This window comes from Myotis nattereri (assembly GCF_964212035.1).
Source record: "Myotis nattereri genome assembly, chromosome: 16".
Classification (NCBI taxonomy): domain Eukaryota; kingdom Metazoa; phylum Chordata; class Mammalia; order Chiroptera; family Vespertilionidae; genus Myotis; species Myotis nattereri.
This window is the reverse complement of record NC_138091.1, coordinates 3659910-3682719: the sequence shown is the minus strand read 5'-3', so window position 1 is coordinate 3682719 and position 22810 is coordinate 3659910. Positions and strand designations below refer to the sequence as shown.

At 50.4% G+C, this 22810-nt stretch overlaps 1 protein-coding gene across 1 annotated transcript; it reads right to left on the bottom strand.

The window, feature by feature from the left end:
* Window positions 1-380: 380 nt before the first annotated feature.
* Window positions 381-22744, bottom strand: ALKBH5 (alkB homolog 5, RNA demethylase). The gene is made up of 4 exons (XM_081109202.1): window positions 21211-22744; window positions 14144-14224; window positions 2843-2998; window positions 381-1968 (listed from the first exon to the last, which is right to left on the bottom strand). The coding sequence occupies exons 1-4, from the start codon at window positions 21978-21980 to the stop codon at window positions 1794-1796; spliced, it is 1182 nt and encodes a 393-aa protein (XP_080965328.1). The 5' UTR covers window positions 21981-22744; the 3' UTR covers window positions 381-1793.
* Window positions 22745-22810: the final 66 nt, after the last annotated feature.

The window sequence follows — 22810 nt, the reverse complement described above, 5'->3', positions numbered from 1 at the left end:
ATATAAGAACTCAGTTATTTGTTTAATGAGCAAAACCACTTGTGTGTCTTCTACAAAGACCAGGCTCTCCCCCCTGCCTTTGCTCATGCTGTCCTTCCTTCACTAGCACACATCCTCTGATCACCCCTAGGAAGAGGAGCTTCCAGAACTCAGCAGGGTAGGATCCTGGCTCCTGGGAGTGGGAGAAAAAGCAGAAGTCCAGTCCACCTTCAGCCCCTGGGCCTGTGTCAGCAATTGGTCATCTCCTCTGGAGCCCTAGTGGACAGTAAACTCTGCTCACCACCAACCCCCCATTCAGAGTTTAAAGAGAAAATGAAGGGATGAAGGAAGCACCAAAGGCAAGCCCTCTTTTATGACAGCATCAGACAACTGTTTCAAAATATATTAGATTTGGTTTTTATTGTAGAGCACACATATCAGGGCAAAGTGCTGCACACACAACTACAAATCATTGAGGGGGAGGGGGAGCTGTAAAAAAAAATGCAACTGCCTTAGTTATGCAGTTCCAACTTGAGGATCCACGCTGGCAAAGGAGTTCTGGCCCTGAGAAGGGCTTCCTAATGGTGGCTGCCCCCAACTTCTGCAGCCCCAGACCTAGGATTCTATAAACAAGGTCTTCCCCATGGTGGTGGCAACGTGGGGAATCTGCTCTCAGGCCTAGCAAGGAAACATTTCTAACAAATCTAGACCAGCAAAACCTCACCGCCCTCGAGAATCTGAGGAGGTGGAAACTGCCAAAGACTACTTTTTCCCCTCTTATTACTATTTTTTAAAAGCCCCTTCCCCAGCTCCCATGCCCCGAGGCGGAAGAGACACTAACCCAGTCTGCAGACCTGGGCTCTGGCCTTGGATGTGTGCTGCAGGCAGGCAGAGGGGCAGACACCTTTCTATGGGGGTGACATGGAGAGAAGGCCCAAACTGGCCAATGTAGACGAAAGGAAAGGCAAAGGAAAAGAACGAGACCGAAGGGGGGGGAAAAATCTAAACAAAAATCCTGCTACACACCACAACAATTTTCCATACCCCAAATGCTAGCCTTGGAAGGACACCAGTCCTTCTAGCTAGAAACAATTTCTAAAACTGTCCCAACATGGCCAGTCTAACTGTTCCATACAATCACACGCATATGCCCGAAAGGAGCAATCCAGCAGAGGTATGCTCTTGGCAAGAGGTCAGGACCGCTGCAGCCAGGGACCTGTAGGCAAAGCAGGCCAGTGGGCATGGAGGAAGCCCTGGGCTCGGCCAATAGCTCTGGGGTGCAGGGGCTGGCACTATTGAAGCGCCTGCTCAGTCATCCTGAATGATTCTGCAGCAAGAGGAAGAAGGTGTTTGTGTGACTTTCCAGAGCCTGGAGAGCAGGTGACAGGTAGGACAGCAAGGCCCAGGAGACCTCAGCCCAGCTTAAACATGGGGAGGGGGCGGGGGGGGGGGCGGTTACAGGGACAACTTCATTCACAACACTGAGAAAATTTACATATAAAGCAAAACAAGAATTTTCTTAACCAAAACATTTTGTTGCTTTTAAATAAAACCAGCCTGGCACAGCCCCACTTGATGATGGTTGCCCCGCGTTCCTCTACTAGCCACTCCAGAGTGAGCTGTCAGCCTTTCCATCCAAGAGGAAAACCAGGAACCAATTCTGTTCTTTAGCCTCAACAGGCAACAAACCAAGGAAAAATAAAAGGGTCCAAACAAACAAACAAAAAACAAACAAAACCCCTCAAAACGAAACAAAAGGGGGGTGGCTACTTGAGGATTAACCAGAGTTCCCGAGAGGATGCAGTGGGCGGGCCTCAGTGCCTCCGCATCTTCACCTTTCGGGTGGGGCTGCCCGCGGCCTCTGAGCAGTCCTCCGACTCGTAGGACTTGCGCCAGTAGTTCTCAGAGCTGAAGCTCCCCCTCCGCCGGTGTGTGGGCAGCAGCACTGAGCGCCGGTTCTCTTCCTTGTCCATCTCCAGGACCCTAGGCCTGCAGGGGCAGGGTGGGAGCAGTTACGAAGAGGCTGGCATGGCCGCAGGGCCTCCCACCTCGGCACCAAGCTCTGACCCTCACTTGCAGGATGACTCACCTCCATTCTCCCAGAGGGCTGTACTGGCAGAAGCAATGGCACTGTTTCCCTGTCCACTAAGTGCTAGTGGTCACTCCTACTCGTTGGGACACTTCCTAAGTACCCTGTGGGGTCTGCATGGCTCTGAGTCTGGTGCCCAAGGACACTGCCAAGGCTGCTGTTTGGATAGAAAAAGGCCCTCCCTATTACAGCCTAACACCCTGCACAGTCCTGCCATCTCCCTCCACTTCTCAACCCCCCACCTACTCCCCCTTTCTCTCTGCCCACCAACCCCACTAGCCCCTGAAACCACCAAGTTCTTCCTGCCTCAGTGTTTTAGCCCATGAGTATCTCCTGCCTACATTGCCCTGCCCACAGGTCTTCCTCATCCGTTTGGTCTTAGCTTAAACAGTACTTCCTCAGGAACCATCCCCAATCCTTCTGAAATGGGTCTGGCCCACTAGCTTCTGAGTCCCAAGCTTTCACCTTTAAGTATAAGCCACAAGAGTGCTTGTCTGGGTGGACTGGAAAAGGGAAATCACAGGCAGGCCAGAAAGCATTCCCACTTGTCAGAGTCTGGGCCTAACCTCTTCTCTCTGAGGATACAGGCAACCAGGGGTTAAGTGTGAATGGCACCAATGCCACCAGCCCAGGGGAACTAGACATAAAGCTTGAGAAATGTAGGCAATGCCAGGCTCCTAACCACCTATCCCAGGCGCTTCCCTATCCATCTCACCCTGAAGCTAGGCCATGGGGCTGCTTTGCTAGCCTTGTTGAGGGTCCTAAGCTGAGTACCTGTGAGCAGCGTCGGGGTCTGCTTTGCGGTGAGACCGCTTGGGTTTCAGAGCAGGGTCCCTGTTGTTTCCTGACAGGCGATCTGAAGCATAGCTGGGTGGTAACACGGAGCTGCTCAGGGACTTGGTCTCCAACCGGGGCGCGTCTAATCTAGTCCTGCAAAAGAAATAGGCATCGGGTCATCACGGGGCCTCTGGTGGGGGTATGGGTCCTAGCAGACCAACTCTCTCTCCAGGCAGGCTGAGTGGGGAGGCCAGAAGCTCGGCTCTGTGCCGCTGTCTCTTGTGGTTCAACTAAGGATTGGTCTGGCTGACTTCCAAAGACACTTCTTAAGTTCAGGCTTAGGAGCAGGGAACAAGAATACTTCCGTATGGAGACTTCCATGACAGAAATCGGCTGCCCCAGGGAAAAGATCCCAGGGCACTCTTTGAGTTGGATGAAGCAGCCTCAGGCCCAGAGGTTCTCTGGACATTTCCACTTGCCAGAGGACTGAGAGCCCTCTAGTGGGCACCAACATACTCCAACAGACAACTTCGCCCTTGCCTAAATACCAGGCAGGAAGGTTCTCCTGGCCAGGCCTATGGAAAGGCTGGAGGGGAACAGAGTAAGAGTTTCCCCCACTCTCACTCAGGGACAGAGGCTGTGGCAGAGCCAGGAGAGCCCAGGCCCAACTCCACATTCATGTACTTGGCTCTCATCCCACCACAATCACCTGGCAGCTTTTGTTTATTCCAGGATACTGACCAGGCCAAGGGCTTTTGATGGCAAGTTCTCACGGAGCACCGGGTATGAATTTCAAGGAATACAATGCCTACCTAGTAAAGGAAGAAGATGCAAGCAGAGTCAAGGAAGAGGGGTTGGAGAAGCTGGGCAGGAAGGTATCAGGGCAGTGATCTGAAGCCAGAGTAGGGAAACCTCAAAGAAGCCCAAGGCTCCTTGCATGGTACAGAGAAGGCTGGCAAGTCAGGCTGGTACAGCAAGGAGCAGGAGAGAGGCCTGGGATGGGGGGTAATTGGTGCGCAGCTGGCAGGAGGCCCCAAAGGCAATTTCCCATAGGCTGCTGGGCACAAAGTAGTAATTTGGTTCTGAGGAAAAAGGTGCTGTGATCAGGACAAGACTCAAAGGACATCCTCACAAAATTACTGAGAGGAAGGGGGGCTGGGATCAGAGGCTGCCTTGCCCTAGTCTGCCTGGCATTCTTGGTAACAACTGCACCCAGTCTTCGCAGCTCCCCCTACCCCTACTGGCTGGCCTGCTGTAAACAGATGGGGGAAGCTGGGTCAGAATAGTAAGTCACGTGTCCGGGAAGTCTTGGAGAAAGGTTTAAGCCTAGGTGAGACTCCAAGCCAGCCGGGCAAGAGTCACAGGGCTCTGAACCTGGGCAGGGGTCTTCTCCTAAGAGCAGCAGGGGGCACCTTCTAGCTCGGAACACACGTTCTGACGCCCTCAGGCTCAAACGAGCGGGCAGGAAGGCAACATAACTGGTCCCTGCCCCTTTGCTTTGGCCTCACAGAGGCAGAGGCCAGAGGGGCACAGCCTTTCCAGCCTCAGCCTCCACTCGGGGCTCAGGGAAGGAGGACCGAATAGCAAGAGAAAATCCAGCCCTGACCACCATCCCTCTCTGGGCCTCAGTTTCCCCATTTGAGCAAAGAAGGAAATGTGACTGGCTCTAAGGCCTCTTTTAGTTCTGAGGGTCTAGAAACCAAAGATAAGTCCTAGGATTCTTTAGAGAAGCACCAGGAAGAGGTAGTGCTGGGCAACACCCAGACATGAAGGTGGGAATTAGAATCACCTGATCCCCGAAGCCCTCTTTATCAGGCCAGACCTCATATCCCTATGCTGAGAGGTCCAGGCAGCAGAGATAAGACCAAACAAGACATTAGCCATTAAGCTTGACTGCAAGGACTCCAAGGGTCTGAAGCCTCATGAAGGAGCATCTCCTTTTGGCACCACTAAACTAATCCTACACTAAGACACCACAGGTGCCAGGGACCACACACTCAGGGCAGAAAAGCCCCTGATACAGAAAGCCCTGGTGGGCAGGGCCTAGCTCCCTGGAGTTGTTTCCTTGGATTAGTGACAGATGGCAAGAGAGCAGCAGAGCCACCACGAGGAGAGCCCAAACTACACACCTCGGGGGCCAGAAAACACAAGCACATCCTGCCACGCTGGCGCAGGCCAAGTCCTGGTCTGCCCGCCCTAAAACTGCTTACTAGCTGCGTGGCCTGCCTGGGCAGCCGGGCACAGTGGTGTGGCCCGTCACTAGGGTTCTAGGACTGCTGGAGAAGCTGGGAAGAAAGTTACAACCAGCTGAGACTGGAGAGACAGGACAGGGACCTGGACTGGCTGTGCTGCTCTCTAGCTGCCTAAGTGAGGAAAGGGTACTGTTCTCCGCACATGACTGTCTGTTGTTATCACGGGGCAGCCCTCAGAGGAGGGATAATCAGAAGTGGCCCTACCAGAGTCCAGAATCATGTACTCATTTTGGGGACAGTATAAGCTTTGGGGCTCCAAAGGGCTCCCAACCCATCCCCTGGGGCTGTTATAGTACATCTCAGAAACGCTGGAGAAGCTCTTGCCCTCGCTCCACATCCAAAAAGCCACAAAGCTGCAGGAAGCCAGGCTAGAGCCAGATTCCAAGCCGAAAGCCCACCAGCAGCTTAACTTCAGACCAAACCCCTCTTCAAAGGCCAGGGAGCAGGCCAGGCCCTTTAAGGTTCAGTGTGCAAAGCCACAGATTTGGAGTAAGGAAGCCCAGTTCTAGCAGTAAGGTCTGGGCCCCCTCAGGTGGCAACAGGAACGAAGACCTGCATCACAGATCTGAGTCAGCATCCCCCAGTCACAGCAAGGCACCACAGGCACATGAAGCGAGGATTAACAAGGCAGGGACTGAGCCTTGGTATAGGGCAGCAGTTCTCAATCTGTAGGTCGCGACCCCTTTGGGGGTCGAATGACCCTTTCACAGGGGTCGCCTAAGACCATCGGAAAACACATATATAATTACATATTGTTTTTGTGATTAATCACTATGCTTTAGTTATGTTCAATTTGTAACAATGAAAAGACATCCTGCATAGCAGATATTTACATTACGATTCATAACAGTAGCAAAATTACACTTATGAAGTAGCAACGAAAAAAATTTTATGGTTGGGGGTCACCACAACATGAGGAACTGTATTAAGGGCTCTCGGCATTAGGAAGGTTAGAACCACTGGTATAGGGGAAGCCAGAACGAAGGGAGGATGACAGCATTAATGTAACACATTACCACGTGACCTGAGGGGATGGGGAGTTGACTCTGTTCCTTTATCACTCGGAATCCTCCAGAGAAGCTGCTAGGGAGGCTTATACCCACTGCAAAGGTGGGAAGCAATGCTGAACTGGAGACCAAGTCACTTGCCTAAGTCACACAGCTACAACCCTACGATGGCTTCTGAAGCCCAGTGGGTTTGCATCACTGCAGAACAGGGCAGTGCAGACAGACCACCACCAGTCTGAGCTTCAGAGTCTGCTGCCAACCACTCCAACTTCTGGCTCCACCTTCACCAAGCACCCTTTTGTGCTATAAAGCCTGGCTTTCCCAAGGGAGGCAGGAAGCAATGCGGTGGGCATATCTGAGTACGCCCTTGTCTACTGAGTGACCAATGGGTAGGGTGTATGCATGTGGACACACACTCATTGGACCAGAGAAGAAAGGTGGGCTAACCCTTGGCACAGGAGACAAGAATTCTGAAGACAGAGCGATGGCAGGAGTCTCGGGGGATGATGTCCCAGGCCTGGCCACAAGCTGTCTCCTCACCCCCAGCCCTCAGAGGCAAAGCTGAGCGTGCCTTCCGGTCTCCCTTCAGCCCATCCACACACACAGCCTCGCCCTAGAGCTTTCAGGGAGGGTCTCCCTTGACCCCTGAGACCCCTTGACCGGAATGACCAAATAAGCCATTTAGCTCAGCCTCCTCCAGACAACTTCTCGCCTGCAAATCCCTCGCCCCACTGCTCACATGCTTCAGCAGCTCCCCAGCACCTCCAGATTTCTCTGCACAGCGCGAAGTCTTTTCTGACGGTCTTAGATTGTATCAATTGCTCCAACCCATCTCTACTCTGTGTTCCAGAATGGACTACCTCCGAGTCCCCAGACTTCAAGCCTCTGTAAAGAGCATCTCTTCTGCCTGAACTGTCTTTGCCCCTAAGCCTCTTCTGTGCTTGTGTGAAGCCCATACATCTTTGACTACCTTCAGGTAGCATGTCTCTAGAAAGCCTTCCAGGCCACTCCCTGGTGAAGTGCTAAATGTCTGCCTTTCCCCAAAGGACAAGGGAATGAGAAGAGACCCCTTTCCTGGTACTGGCACAGAGCCCAGCTCATACCAGCCTTGGTTAACACTTGGCAAATGATACTCCAGCTGCTTCTTCCAGCTTCAGCCTACTCTGAGATGAGCACCATTTGACCAGCAAGTGTATTCCCTGAGCCACTTTATGTAGTGAACTGTAGAGCACCCCGTGCAGGAATCAAGTCTTGTATACAAGCCTCGGGATTCCTGAAGACTAATGGATTGGATGCCCTGGTCACCAACTATAAGGCCATGGGAGTCCAGCGCTCTCTCCTGAGATCAAGTGTTGATCCAAGGCCTCCTTCTCCCATATGGCCCCTCAGCTACAGAGGTCCTCTAAACTTCCTGTCTTTGAGCTTATCATTTCTGCCTAACAAACAGTGTCTAGCACAGGGGCCAGATCACCTAGCTTTTTAAATTTTGAGAATACGTTTATTAAAGCTAGAGACAGTGAAATGAGGAAAAGCTTAGGTTATAAGAAGCAACAGGAGATCCTGGGCAGGGCTACATGGCTCTCAAAAATGTTACAAGAAAGAAGTGAGCCATGTGGGGGTGCTCTGGTTCATGGAAAATCAGAGAAAAGGGCCTTGGAAACAGGTTCAGGAGATACACCTGAGAGGGAAGAAAGGCATGGGCGTGCTCTCAAGCCTTTCTTAAACACCCTCCCCAAACCTACCACGCTGGATATAATTTTTTTTTAATCCTCACCCGAGGATATGTTTTTTTTTTTTGTTGTTTTTTTTTAAAATATATTTTATTGATTTTTTACAGAGAGGAAGGGAGAGGGATAGAGAGTTAGAAACATCGATTCAGCTGCCTCCTGCACACTCCCTACTGGGTATGTTCCCGCAACCCAGGTACATGCCCTTGACCGGAATCAAACCCGGGACCCATCAGTCCGCAGGCTGACGCTCTATCCACTGAGCCAAGCCGGTCAGGGCCCGAGGATATGTTTTTATTGAAATTTTTTTAGAGCAAGAGAAAGAGGCGAGGAGAGAGAGGAACACTGATGCGTTGTCTCCTGTACATGCCCTGACCCGGGATTGAACCTGCAACTTAGATATGTGCCCTGACTAGGAATCGAACCTGTTCCCACCAACTGAGCCACCTGGCTGGTGCTGGATATAAATACCGGTTCCCCCAGGTATTTATATCCAGGGAACACACTCTGTGCTTCTAGAACAGTACTCATTCAGCCTGTGCTGCACTGGCATGCAAAATGCCCGCCTATCACATCCCAACCACCAAGGGACGTAAGTTGCCTTGGGTGCCTTGTGCATGGCAGATGCTTAATGTTTCCAAGTCAGGAATTCCCAGTCAAAGATCATTCCAAACTTGCTAGATCACCAGAGGCAGTTCACTTCCAACCTGACCCCTTTCCAGCGCTCACGCTCTACTCTGAGAATTAATGTGCAGGCAGCGCTCTACCCAATGCCTAGTGCATAGTAGGTGAGTGCGTGGCACGGGGCAGCGCACAAGGTCCTACGGAAGATTGCACACCAGCGAATCATGGAAAAAAATGGGACACCACTACCACCTGCCCTGATGAGCCGCTTCATTCTCTAAGCAGTAATTTAAAACTTTAACTGTACCTCATGACGGTTAGGTCCAGCTTCCCGCCTGGGGTACCAATGACTGACAAAGATGCATGTTGGGCAGCTTGCCCTGAGTGGACTGGGAAACAGAGACATTCAGGGAAGCTGGGGGATGCTGAAGAGCTGACCAGCCTGCAACCCACTCTCTGTAGAGCCCTTCTCACTTAAAACACTCTCATCAATTAGCTCTCTACTTGCACAGCAGAAGCAAGAAAGCCCTTCTGTATGTGAGTTTGTTTCTTAAAATCATAGCATACACCCCAGTGACACACTAGGGCAGGAGCAGGGCGTACGTGGGGTGTGCCACTGTGCCATCCACCAAAGGACCACAAGACTCAGCACCAGGAGAGCAGGTTCTAGGCCTCACTCAGCCGTTTACTGGTAGTGCCCCCAAACATACTAGTGTTACAAAGCTACGCTGCAGCCCAAAGATTCCACTCCTAAGAAGCTCTCAGGTCACCCCAACATCCCAGTCCTCCTTGTGAGAAATGACGGCACCACGTGCATGATGACTCAGCATCACTCATATTCAAAGGAGCTGCATTTTGTTGAGCCACAAAGCACTTGGCAGCCACCCCTCCATTTCCTCTCCATAAGGCCCTAAGAAAGACCATTCCAGCTGACTGACCTGAGCCAGTGACAGAGGCCCTAGGCCAGCGGTTCTCAACCTGTGGATCGCGACCCCTTTGGGGGTTGAATGACCCTTTCACAGGGGTCGCCTAAGACCATCGGAAAACACATATATAATTACATATTGTTTTTGTGATTAATCACTATGCTTTATGTTCAATTTGTAACAATGAAAATACATCCTGCATATCAGATATTTACATTACGATTCATAACAGTAGCAAAATTATGAAGTAGCAACGAAAATAATTTTATGGTTGGGGGTCACCACATGAGGAACTGTATTAAAGGATCGCGGCATTAGGAAGGTTGAGAACCACTGCCCTAGGCCTTTGCTCAGCAGTCTGTGTAATCTTTTCCTGAACTTAGTGGGGAGACAGACTGGCTATACCCCTCTGCCTATGAGTAGGGCCAGCTCAATGCCCAAATTCTACTCATTTAAACGTGATTTCACAAAAGACATCAAGTTAGTCAGGTGTCCCACTAAGGCCATATCCCTGATGTCTGGGAAATGCCTGGGCCAGGATGCTCCCCTTTTCATCTTGTCACCAGCCTGTCCTTTTCCAAGACAAGCCCCTACAGCTACTCTGGAGCCGCTCCTCTTCAGCCTGAACTGTCTTCCTCCGAGCCAGGCCTCATGCTGAGCCCCAGATGGATAAGGCTCTCCCTGTCCCTACAGAAAGCAGATCTGGAAGTTCACAATGCTAAGGGTACTGGCTGTGACAATTTAAGCAGGAAGGGTATAAGAGGGCCACATGTGTGTATATAATGCTCTCTGCATGTCGAAACAACCAACATCTGAGCCTCGAAGGATGGCTAGGTTAACCAACGTTCAGTGTGTGAATGTGGGTCATTTGGAGGGTAGGGTGTAGGTCAGAAGCTGAACGTGTTATATGGGAAAGCATTCCCAACAGAGACCACACTGTTGTAAGAGCCCAGGACAGAAGTCCCAGGACCATACTAGGAAAAGCAGGCACTGTAACATAAGTGAGGAGTACAAGAGATTAGGTTGGCTGGCTGGATAGGCAGAGACCAACAAGGATTTTGGATTTTATTCTATAAACAGAGATGCCTGTGCCTCAGCTGCCTGGGGAAGCTGGGGGGCACTTTACCACTCTTCAGCCCTCTCACACCAAAAGCTGTGTGTCTGCCCTCCAGCCTAGTACCTGGCTGGCTCTTGGGACCACTCAAGTCAGAAGGTCAAAGACCCTCAGTCACCTATAATAGCCATTATCTGAGGTCAGACTTCTGCCAGGGGCCCAGCTGGCTAAAGAGCTTCTTGGAGGAACTGGTAAGAGTATAGACAAATAGCTCTACAAGGAGTATCTAACTTAGTCGTCCCAGGCAGCCAGGTATGGGAAACACCATTCAAGAAGGAAACAGCCCGACCTATGAGGCTCAGTAGTTGAGGATCAACCTATGAATCAGGGTTCGATTCCCAGTCAGGGCACATGCCCAGGTTGTGGGCTCTATCCCCAGTGTGGGCTGTGCAGGAGGCAGCCAATCAATGATTCTCTCTCATTATTGATGTTTCTCTCTCCCCCTCTCCCCTCCTCTCTGAAATAAATATATATTTTAAAAACTAAAAAAAATAAATTTACAAAAAGCAGGAAACAGCTGATGCTCTAGCTATGGCCACCTCCATTTGCACCTCCAGTGAAGATTTCCAAGATAACCTATTTTGAGAAGCTTGAAACGTTCTGCTCTGGTTCTGTATCACCCTAGGAGTTGCTTTGTAGTTCGTTCTGGGCATACCACTTGTCCCTGGCTGCGCTTGAAGTTGTCAAGTATAGACTGAGAAAAAATGACTGGAGAGGCCAGAAAGGGCCTATACTCTGGACTCCATCACTTCCAGACTCTGGGTTTTGGCCTGTGCGGGGAACCACAGGAAAAGAAAGTAGAAAGGCAGATAAAAACCCTTCTTCTGGCCGAAACCGGTTTGGCTCAGTGGATGGAGCGTCAGCCTGCGGACTGAGGGGTCCCAGGTTCGATTCCAGTCAAGGGCATGTACCTGGGTTGCGGGCACATCCCCAGTGGGAGGTGTGCAGGAGGCGGCTGATCGATGTTTCTCTCTCATCGATGTTTCTAACTCTCTGTCTCTCTCCCTTCTTCTCTGTGAAAAATCAATAGAATATATTTAAAAAACAAACAAACAAAAAAAAAAAACCCTACTTCTGATGAATTCTGGGAACATTCTTTTGGCTAGAACAGAGAGGCTGCCAGCTGCCAAGTTGACCCGTGTCTGGAGCTCCCAAATATGCCTCGTACTCTGCCTGCACCATAGGTCTAAATCATCTCCATTCTACATATGATAAAACACACTCATAGTTTTGACTTGATGAAGTGGCAGAACCACACCAAAGAGACTTCATCACATTATTCTGAAGTTCTAGGCCCAAAGGGTCAAGATACCAAAGTTATTGACTGAAGTTAAAAAAAAAAAAAAGGCAAGTCAGAAATAAGGACTTAAAGGCAAAACCTAGAACAAGCTGAGCATAAAATAACTACCCATGAATCCATACCAATAAGTAAATGATTGAATCTATAATAATAAAAGCATAATATGCTAATTAGACTGGACAAAATTAGCCGAATGACCTTCTGGACAAAGCCAGGGCTGTGAGGGCCGAGGCGAGGGCCAAGGCAAGCTGCCGCAGCTGCGAGGGCCAAGCCCCTTGCACGAATTTCGTGCATTGGGTCTCTAGTAAAGACATAAACAAGTAGGGGAGAAGAAACAATTCCTGTTCAGAATTCCAAGTACTTTGTGGGGCTACTCCCCCTTACAGAGGAGCTAACTCCCCACTCTTTAAGCATGTGCTACATACAGTGACTTCCCTCCTAAGGAGACAGTATGGACAGAGGGAACTAGTATAACTTTAGCATGCAGAAATCTGATTAACACCACCTCAGCCAGGTGATCAAGCTCAATATCAAGGTCCTGTGTCCTGGACACGACACTGAGGAGAGTGGTGCTTTATACCTCTGTGGTCTTCCTCTTCAAAACCTATAACTCCAGTCTAACCATGAGGAAAACGAGACAAATCCCAACTGAAAGACATTATATAAAATACCTGACCATCAATGTTATCATATGTAAGGCAAATCTGAGAAACAGTCACCGCCAAGTAGTCTAAGGTGAGATGACAACTAAATGTAATGTGGAATCCTGGAACAAAAGTACATTAGGAAAAAACTAAGGAAATCTAAATAAAATATGGACTTTAATTAAGAATCCTGGATCTATTAATTTTTTTATTGTAATACAAATACCACATTGACATAATATGTTAACAAATAGGGGGGCATGGGGTGCTTGGTACATGGGACCTCTTAGTACTATTTTCACCATTTTCTGTAAATCTGAAACTGTTCTAAAGAATATTTATTTTAAAAAAATTTTAAAAAGCCCTGCTGGTGTTTCTAGGTAATTAGAGGATTGGCCCACAGACCAAAGGGTCATGGGTTTGGTTCCCAGTCAAGGGCACGTACCTGGGATGCAGGTTTAATCCTTGGCCCTGGTTGGGGTGCATGTGGGAGGTAACCAATCGATGTCTCTCTCTCACATCAATGTTTCTCTCTCCCTCCCCCGACTTCTTTCCACTCTCTCTAAAAATCAATGGAAAAAAATATTGTCGGGAGGATTGACGAAAACAAAAAAGATGGCAAGCTTTAAGGACATCCTGCGCCAGCTAGGTTCTAAGCACCAGTCCTGCTCTGCTTGCTGATGTCTTATCTGATCTTGGGCAATTACCTTGCCTCTCAGGAGTCCATTCTACAGGCAAGTTTACCTTGACCCAGTGTCTGCTTGGCTCAGTGCATTCACCCCATGAGCAGAAAGAACTGCAGGTCAGGCTGGTTTTGGCAGTATTGGTCAGTACACCCCTGACTTCCTGGCCAGAGAAGAGGAACAGCCAGGCCTAAGTTACGCACCTGCTGAACACTGCAGCCTAACCTCCCACCTCCGTTTCCTTTCCTCACTCTGCTCCTTCCCAAAGTGAAAACACGGACATGTTAAAAGCAGGCTGCTAAGGCACAGTCTAAAAATAATCAACAGAAGCACATGACAAATCAGAACCAAGGAGGTGGGGAAAAGGGGAGGTTCTGGAAAAGTGTTCCCCAAATCTTATCTTAAGACTGTTCCCATAAACACTGAGAGCATGGGCTTTTGCTCAGTCCTAACTAAAATCACTAAATAGCCACAGAACTTAATTTTCTGATGAAGAAGAGATACAACAACTTTATACTCACAGAATTCAATTAAAAAAAGAAACAGACCTGCCCTGGCCAGGTAGCTTGGTGGAGCATCGTCCTGATATGCCAAGGTCAATTGCAAGGCAGGGCACATACAAGAACCAACCAATGAATGTATAAATAAATGGAAAAACAAGTGAATGCTTCTCTCTCTAAAAATCTATAATTGTAAAAGTGTAATATGCTAATTAGACTGGACATCCTTCCAGACGACCTTCCGGACGACGCCGGGCTGTGAGGAAGCCCGGGTCCCAGGTGCCAGAGGGAAGCTGATGCCAGCAGCCGGGGGAAGGAGGGCCTACTCTTGTAGGAATTTTGTGCATCGGGCCTCTAGTCAATAAATAAAAACACACAAAACCCCCCAGACCTTACAAGCCTTTTCCTTCTCTCAGGTTTTACGCTGCCATGCCACTGATACAAAGGAGCCGAGTTCTAAGGCAACCCAAACCTAGATCTTCAGACAGGCAGGCAAGCAGGTGCCAGACCAGGGCACTTACTTCCTGAGGATGATGACTGCTCTTCGCTCCTTGATGTCCTGAGGCCGTATGCAGTGAGTGATTTCATCAGCAGCATATCCACTGGAAAAAAAAAAAACACAGAGCATGTGAGCATGGAGAGTAATCAGACAACCAACGTTGGGGGGGGAGGGGGGGGGAAGGAAAAATATGGCCCAGGTCTTACTGCCGCTGTGGGCCCATTATTTGAGAGGTAAATAACATTTCTGTTCTGAAACCATGCAAGGGAAACCTGAGATGAGGCAAAGAAGAGCCTTAAGGCAGAAGCCAAAGCAGGAATCCCCCTATACAAGCGAGGAGTCCTTCTTTTCAAGGGCCACCGAAAGGGTACACCTTTGTCACTTTGGAGACAGTTGGAGTGACTCAGGCCAGACCTTGGTGACAAGACAAGTATCTCCTCCTCCTCCTTCTCTCCCTGTCCCTCACCCTTTGGCTTGCAGAGGAATCCAAGTTAAACGCTGACAGCACTGACTGCAATGTTCACAAAGAGGATCTGTCTACTTGAAAAATAAAAGCTTTAAAAAAACCTCCATTTGGGGGAATCCAAAATCTTGAAGACAGCTGTGACACTCAAATTCCTGTTTTCATCAGACACGATTTTAAAACTGCTCACCGACCAATAAATGTAGATGACTGTCCTCTTCACAGCTAACATCGTTCCTATTGATATTCTGGAAGCAAACTCAGCTTCCCAAGCCCCATCACATGCCCTCATTGAGAGCATGGCACCCCACTCCCATAGACTAAACATTTGACACAAACCAGAGGGCCCTGGACCACCCTGGGGCAAGCCAGAACCTGGGGTAGATTCTTACCAAGAAGACATGATCCAGGCTCCCCATGCAGGGATCTGCCAGCAGCAGAGGCCTCCTGGGCCCTATTCCCAGGGCTAGGTCCCCTCCTACATTCTTGCACTCCACACTGGGGAAGTGCAGATCTGGGCTGCAAGACAGTCCCATGTAAACACAGGACTTCCTCAAAGAGCTAAATCCAATTCCCCAAAGGTTCTCAAGGCACATTTCTATGGCCTAAATCTGCAGTACTGGCTACAGGCAGCCTTCCCTACTGTTAACAAGTGTTATCAATCTGCTTGACTTTACTGCAGGCCCTACACCAAGGGACTTGACTTCCCATCTCCAACAAGGAACCACTCCCTTAATACAGTTCTGGAGAAAATCCAGATGTTTGCCAAATCCTGACTGTCCCCGTGCCCCAAAGGCTCTAGAATGTAAAACAAGCCACAGAGCCCAGGCCTCAGAACTAGTGAGGAGGTAGGACTACAGAGGCCTACAGAAATGACCACAGCACTGACCCTCCTGAAAAGCTCATTAGCACTGGTCTTGTAGAACTTCCTGGCAGTTGTGACACAATGTACTAAGCCCTCCTCAGAGTATCAGGCTCTGCTGGGAGCGGGAGGCTCAAAGTCCTGATCAAGGGACACTCGTCTGGCCAACCTTCAGCAGAGTGTCCAGCAGAGACCAAGAGGGTAAGTTACTTACTACTAAGGAAACTACTTGTCATAAGAGAACCTGTTTGCAAGTCCTAGTCTGCCAACTTGAAACTTAATATGCCTGGGTCCAGCTTTACCCTGGGCATAAAGCAAAGTCCAGTGCCTCCTGCTCTTTTGTTTTCATAGAGGAGAGAAAGGAAGAAATACCTCATGCTGGTCAGCCTGCCTGGGTTGAGCCCCCTCAAGGAGCAGTGAGTAGTATGCTGCAAGCATCAAGACTCAGAGAGCCTGGCTCTGTCATCCACTAGCTTTGTGCCTTAGAGTGACCCCTCAACTCCCCAGGGCTGGGTCCCCCTCACTGCCCACCCACGCCTCTCTACTACTACATGTAGCCTTATGGAAAATATCAACAAAGCTTTGCAAAGTTCTTACTCATCTCTGCACACAGTGGATACAATGACATGTGTGTTGAGCTCAACTTTTTTACTGCTTTGAAGCCTGTTTCTACATCTGCAAAACAGCAAGTCATTCCTCAGTGGATTAGGTGCAGGATAAATGAGAAATCTGAAAAACTCAATGATAAGGGACTGTACACTTCTCCTCTAGGGGACAGTCTTGGGGACTGAGTTGTTAAGGCACATTTCCAAAATGGCCACGATTCCCCTTCTACTCTGTGCCCTACCTGGCGCAGGGTAAAACCAGAGATGGAGGGACTGGCCAAGATATTGGCCTTGTGACAGCCTCCCCCTGGCTGGTGCTACCTGCTCTGGGCAGCATCCAATGATTTTTGCATGGCTGAGAAGCTTAGGTTTTTGGGGGGTAGCAGGTCAGCCACCTAGGCAAACCTCCAAGAAGACACATTGCCTAATTTGTAGGAAAGCTTCCTACAAAGAAGGTCAACCTTCTCTGAGTCCCAATTCTGTATACACCAAGGTATAGATGGAGTAGCTGAGCAGAGAAGGCAGCTCATCTCCAGAGACACTTTACCTAAACTTCAAGCATTCCATAGTGTGAAAGAGATTCAATCTTCGATAACAACCCTATGGTATTAACAGCCCTCTCTGGCAGAGGAAAAACTAAGGCCCAGAGAGGTTAAGTAACTTGCTCAAGGTCAACAGCTAAGGTGGTGACTCTGGAACTATAATTAAACTCCTGGTTTCAGTGTGCTACACTGGCTTTGCATTTTTATTTTGGATAGGAGAGTAGGTAATGAGGGCTAGGAAGAAAAGCCCACTATGTTTCCTGGTGACAAGATCCAATCTCTCCTTGGGGCTTCACTAGCCTCAGCAATACCTCAGCAACAGTTGCACACAACTGCCCAGCTGAAAATGCCCATCAACCCTGCAATTTTTATGGCCTATTTATTTCTGCTTGCTCTGAGCTCCAAGATTAAGACCATGGCTTGCCTACTAGCTTCCTTTCCTTCACTGCCCTCTGCCTTCTTGTCAGGCCTGGCAGAACCAAGGTCAGCCAACTCCCCTGGCCCAGAGTGCCTCCTAAGAATGCACAGCCCTGACTTGATCCTGAGGTTCCTTCCCCTCCCATGGAATCGAAAGTTTCCACGCAAGAGATGTGGCCCAGACCTATATGCCCTACTTTCCCAACTATTTTAAGCCAGAAACCTAAATTTTGCTTTCAACCCGCTGAACAAGATCAGCCCTTAGCCCAGAACTGACAGGGGTGCCCACTCCACCCCATTATCAACTATTTACTAGAAGTCACAGGCTGAGCTTCCCTCTTCCTATCCCATGGCTGGGTGAGATAGTCATTTCCAGACAGATGGCTAAGGCCTGGGTCTCCGGGTTCATGGCCACCACAACCACTGACCATGCAGCAATGATTAAAAGTAGCAGCAAGTAAGCAATTAGGCTGAGGTAGTCATTCTAATTAACCCAACTGAAATATGTTTTAATCTGCCCATTCAAGGAATAGGAGAGGAATGTGGTATGAAGAGGAGGTGAAATATATTTAGTTCCCTAGAGAACAGCATTAAGAGAGGGCCCACCCAAACCCAACATAGGAAAGGGAAAAAACAACTGCTAACTGGGTTTGGAAAGAAGTCTGAAGCTATTCCAGAAGGGTCTGTGAGGCCTTGCTCTATGCCCACAGTTGGACACTGCTGAGTCAATGTGTGCCACACACTAACATCCATGCTGACAACTATCTCTATATATAAAAGCCTAAGTAACTGTCCAACCGGTAGCTATGAACGTGCACAGACCACCAGGGGGCAGATGCTCCAACTGGTAGCTATGGCATGCACTGACCACCAGGGGGCAGGTGCTCAATGCAGGAGCTGCGGAGCTGTGGCGACTTGGCAGCTGCAGTTCTCGGGTGACACAACACCCAGAACCAGAGAGGAGGGAGCCCGATTCCAGGGTGCGTCACCCGAGAACCACCCTCTTGCAATCCAGGACCCCTTGGGGGATGTCAGATAGTGGGTTTCGGCCGGATCCCCGCAGACCAGTCTGAGGGCTCCCACCCCAGGCCTCTAGATAAATATAAAAGTGTATTCCCGCCATGTTGCCTTGAACAAGTACAGACATCGCTGCCACCAGCAACTGAAGTCTGAGTCAAATGAGAATTACTACAAACCTTCCCCATCTACAGAGAACCACTCTTCATCAGCCGTTCCCTCCCAATGGCAGCCTCACAACTTCTCACCGCTGGGATGGGATACATACTAGGAAGTGAAAGAAAGCATCACCTTTTTACCAGCTAGAACAGTGGTTCTCAACCTTCTGGCCCTTTAAATACAGTTCCTCATGTTGTGACCCAACCATAAAATGATTTTCGTTGCTACTTCATAACTGTAATGTTGCTACTGTGATGAATCGTAATGTAAATATCTGATATGCAGGATGGTCTTAGGCGACCCCTGTGAAAGGGTCGTTCGACAGCCAAAGGGGTCGCGACCCACAGGTTGAGAACCGCTGAGCTAGAACCGAGCAAGATTTGAAAAGAACCACAAGCAGGCAGGTGTTCACCCACCTGCATACCAAGTAAGCTGAGAGTGCTAAGTGGGCAGGTGCTATAAGATTTAAATAAGTGGGAGTGTTCAGAACCCTGGAACAATGGCTCTCCACTGAGGATGATTTTGCCCCACAAGGGACATTTGGCAATATCTGGAGACATTTTTCTACTGTCATGGGTGATAGTGGCATCTAGTGGATAGAGGCCAGGGATGCTGCTAAACATTCTACAATATACAGGATAGCCCCGGCACAACAAAGAACTAGCCCACCCAAAATGTCAACAGTACTGCTATTTCACCAAGGCATGCCGCATGCACCAGAATCTACTTCAGGTCCAGGTCGGATGTGAGAGCTAATAATAAACTTCATCTGCCTCAAGTTAGCACCTACCTCTGCCCCTTACCTATTCCCTGCTACTGCTGCCAAAAGAGTTTGCTTAGCTAACTCCTAGTCACCCTTCAAGTTCCAGCTTACTTCCTCCCCCAAACTTCCAACACTCGGGAGTGGGTTAAGATGTCCCTTCTCCCCCCTTTAATGCACTCCTGCAGTTGCCTTCCTGGGCTGTAACTATCTGCAGCCTCCACTGGTCTGTGAATTCCATGAAGGGAAGAGGCATGTTTTAGGCTCTATCAAATCCCCATCCGCTTCTTCAGAGAGAGCAGGGACTCATTAAATGGGTGTGCACAAAAGCAAGCACCCATTTAAGCGCCAGGCCCTATATCACGCACAAAATCACTATACTTAATTCTACTAGGCTTTACAAATGGGACAGCAAGCTCAGAGACTGCCCACGAGATCCCAAATGAGAGCTGGATTCAAAGCCTGGGGCAGCACTTTTCAGGACATGCTGAGCCTCCTACACTAACTCCACAGCCAGAGAAGGGACTTGAAACCTAAAGACTTTACTATTTTGAAGAAAAGATGAAGATAATTTTCCTGATGATGCAATCCCATTGCCAATCACTAACAGACTGGCATTTAAAAAATATTTTTACCTTTCAATTACAGTTTACTTTCAGTATTATTTTGTATTGGTTTCAGGTGTACAGCATAGCGGTCAAACATATACTTTACAAAGTGTTCCCAGACCTGCATTTTCAGAACCTGAAACTTCTTCAATAAAGGGGTATGCATGTGTATAGGGGTGGGGGGATTCTCAAAGTCACAAACTGCCCCTTGTGATCTCAATACACAACCGACTACTGTTAGACCTTCTGATGACAACCCCCTGTGACTATGTGGAAAACTGATATCCCATAAGAGACCAAATGGCCCTTGTATGAAGTCCTCTCAGAGTCTAGTACCCTTCAATGAAGTCAGACACCAAGCTGTCTTCCACAGCAAGCCACTTGGAGGGTGTGCCCTGAAATCCCACCCTAAAGGGTTCTCCTAAGACACCAATCCAGGATCACCATGATTAGGTCTGAGAAGCCAGAAGCCCAACTGACAAAGGGGCAACTGATACATAAGGAAGCCAAAGTACTGCTTCTACTGCCACTGACTTCCCCAAACTTCCCACCAGGAGGCCTTCAGGATCACAAGGCTCTGCTGCCATCCCAGGTATGGAATCGGCCTCAGCTGTTCAACTCAAATTAGACGACCTGCTCATGAGATTCAGAGGGCGCCACCGACCCATGACTGTGGCTACAGCACTGATGACACTTCAGAGGTTCAACTGCTCACAACAAAACTGGAGTGTGTCCTGATGCTGTACTAGAATTTGGTGGTCAACCAAGCTCTCTGAACAGCTGGAGTCTAGACCTCCTAGGAGGTTTTGGGGATTACTGAAATACATTGCTAGATTTACTGGTTTCAAGGCTGAAGGAGGCAGCTTCCAGATAATGTTCTGCCTCACATAAACAACAAAGGTGTTCCAGCCGGCAATCTCCTCTGGGGGCCAGGGCACTGGCTAATTCTCAGCAGAATCTGGGGCCCAAAATAGGCCAAGAACCTAAGTCCTGCTGCTGACATAACTATAAGACCAAATTCCAGGTAGAGACCCGCTTTGTTTCATTTATTCCTGGTAACAGGTAAACGCATTCTTACGAAGGATGCACCCAACAGGGACTGAATTTTAAATGTGGGCTGCACTCTATTCCTGGCCCAACCACAACTCTGTTCAATTAATTCCAGGGAAGTCACTGGCCTTCTTGGGAATGGAGAATGTGTATCAATTAAATATGCTCCGGGGAGCCTTCCCTGTATTTTCTGTTAAGAAATTCATAAATAGTTTACTTTCTCTGTGAAGGAAACCATGAATGGCACAGTTGGGAAGATTTCAAAATGGTAAGTTCAACTCATTTTTTAAAAAACACATAAACTTGAAAACGGAGGCCCAGAATAAAAACTCGCTAAAATCACAAAGGAAAAGAGATTGCTAATTATCTTAGCCTTGTGGAAAGATGCCTATAGATTAATTCTCAGTCAGTCCGTGATCACGTCACACCTACCCTCCGGACGCAGAATTCTAGATGGTTCCCAGACCCGTCCCTACTTTCTTACTACAAGGATGAAAGACAGGAGTGGGTCAGAACTGTAAAGTGCGGGCGCCTACAGGCCGCTGCCTCCTGGGTCAGGGCAGGCAGGTACAGCAGCAGGGCCGCCCCTCCTCCCAGGTGGGTTACCTGAGCACAGTCACGCTCCCCCTGCGCACCGGCAAGGAAAGCACAGGCTCCGACACTCGGATAGGCTTGAACTGGAACTTGCAGCCGAAGCAGAGCGCGGAGTCGCTAAAGAAGGACACAGACACGATCGGGCGCTCGAAGATGTGGATGGGGTCCACGTGGGACACGATGCAGCCCCCGGGCTGGTAGTCGTTGATGACGGCGCTGTTGACGAAGCCCTCGGGGATGACGCGGTGCTCTACCAGCTTCTGGATCACCAGCTGGTGGACCCACTCGGGGATCTCGTCCACGTCGCCCGGCGGGTAGAGGCGCTCCTGGCCCGGCCCGCGCTTCTGCAGCTGGGCGCCATACGTGTAGCCCTCGCCGAAGAAGTACTTGTTGCGCAGCGGAGCCCGGTCCACCGTGTGCTCGTTGTACAGGCCCTTCTCGGCGCGGGACACCACCTCGTCGATGCGGGCCTCGATCTTGGCGCACTCGTCCTGGCTGAAGAGGCGCATCTGGCGGATGCCGCTCTTCACCTTGCGCGCCTCCTCCTCCTTCTGCAGCTGCTGCTCCTCGTAGTCGCTGCGTTCGGGGTCCGAGTCTTCCTGGTACTTGCGTTTGGCCCCGGGCAGCGGGTAAGGCTCGGCGGCGGCGGCGGCGGCAGCGGCGGCGGCCACGGCGGCGGCCGCAGCCGCCGCTGCCTCCCGGCTGCCCGCCTTATAGTTGTCCCGGGACGTCATGGACTTCAGCTTTTCACGCAGGTCCGTGTAACCGCTGGCGGCCGCCATGGCCCCGCGACGCTGCTCTAGGGTCCTTCGGGGCGGCCGGGGCGGCCGGGCATGGCTCTCGGGGGACGCGGCCCGGGGCCCCGGGAGGGCAGGGGGTCCTCAGCGCCAGGTCCCCATACGAGGACCCGCCTGGGGGAGGTGAGGGCCAGGCGCTGGGTCGAACCTCAGGGGCGGCGAGTCATGCAGCGGTGGCGGCTATGGAGCTTCCTCCTCCTCCACCTTCTCCACGTCCCGGGGGGCAGGGGCGCCAGCAGCGCCTCATGCCGCGGGGGGCCGCTGCGAAGAATCGGCTCGACTCCCGGCCAGACCCTCAGACGCCCGGCCCAGCCCGCACTTTAAAGCGCTCCTCACGACGTCACGCGCCGCTCGCCCGACGTCCGCCAGCGCCGCTCCTCAACAAGCTCTTCAACGCGCACGCGCAGTGCTGCCGGCCACCGCGGCTCCGCGCGCAGCGGACTTGCGCGAGCGAGCGGGCCGGGTCAGCGGAGGTGCAGGCGCAAGCGCAGACGGGGAACCGCTGGTCGGCCGCCACCCCTCCCCCACGCTAGGACTCCGAGGGAGCACTTTCAAAGAACACCGAAGGGCTCCCTCCACAGGGGTGCGCTCACACTGCCAACGCTATCGCTATGCTGCGTCACGGCATCGTTCGACTGTCCGAAAAACGCCTCAGCCCCCAGCGCGCAATCTCCGGGAAATCGCCAACAACCTAGGACTAGGTTGTCGGGTTACCGTCCCTTTCGGTTCTTTCACTTCTTTCACGGGCCCCCGGCCACGCGCCGGGCGGACCCAGAGGGGAGCTTCCGGAAGTTGGTTGGTAATCCCGCCTGTCA

Excerpts from the sequence above, each read along its gene's own strand:
- ALKBH5 (XM_081109202.1), bottom strand. The coding sequence starts at position 21,980 with ATGGCGGCCGCCAGCGGTTACACGGACCTGCGTGAAAAGCTGAAGTCC. Across the intron at positions 2,999-14,143 it reads GCAGTCATCATCCTCAGGAA|GACTAGATTAGACGCGCCCC; the intron begins GTAAGTGCCCTG and ends TTTCTTTTGCAG. Across the intron at positions 1,969-2,842 it reads GACCCCGACGCTGCTCACAG|GCCTAGGGTCCTGGAGATGG; the intron begins GTACTCAGCTTA and ends CTGCCCCTGCAG.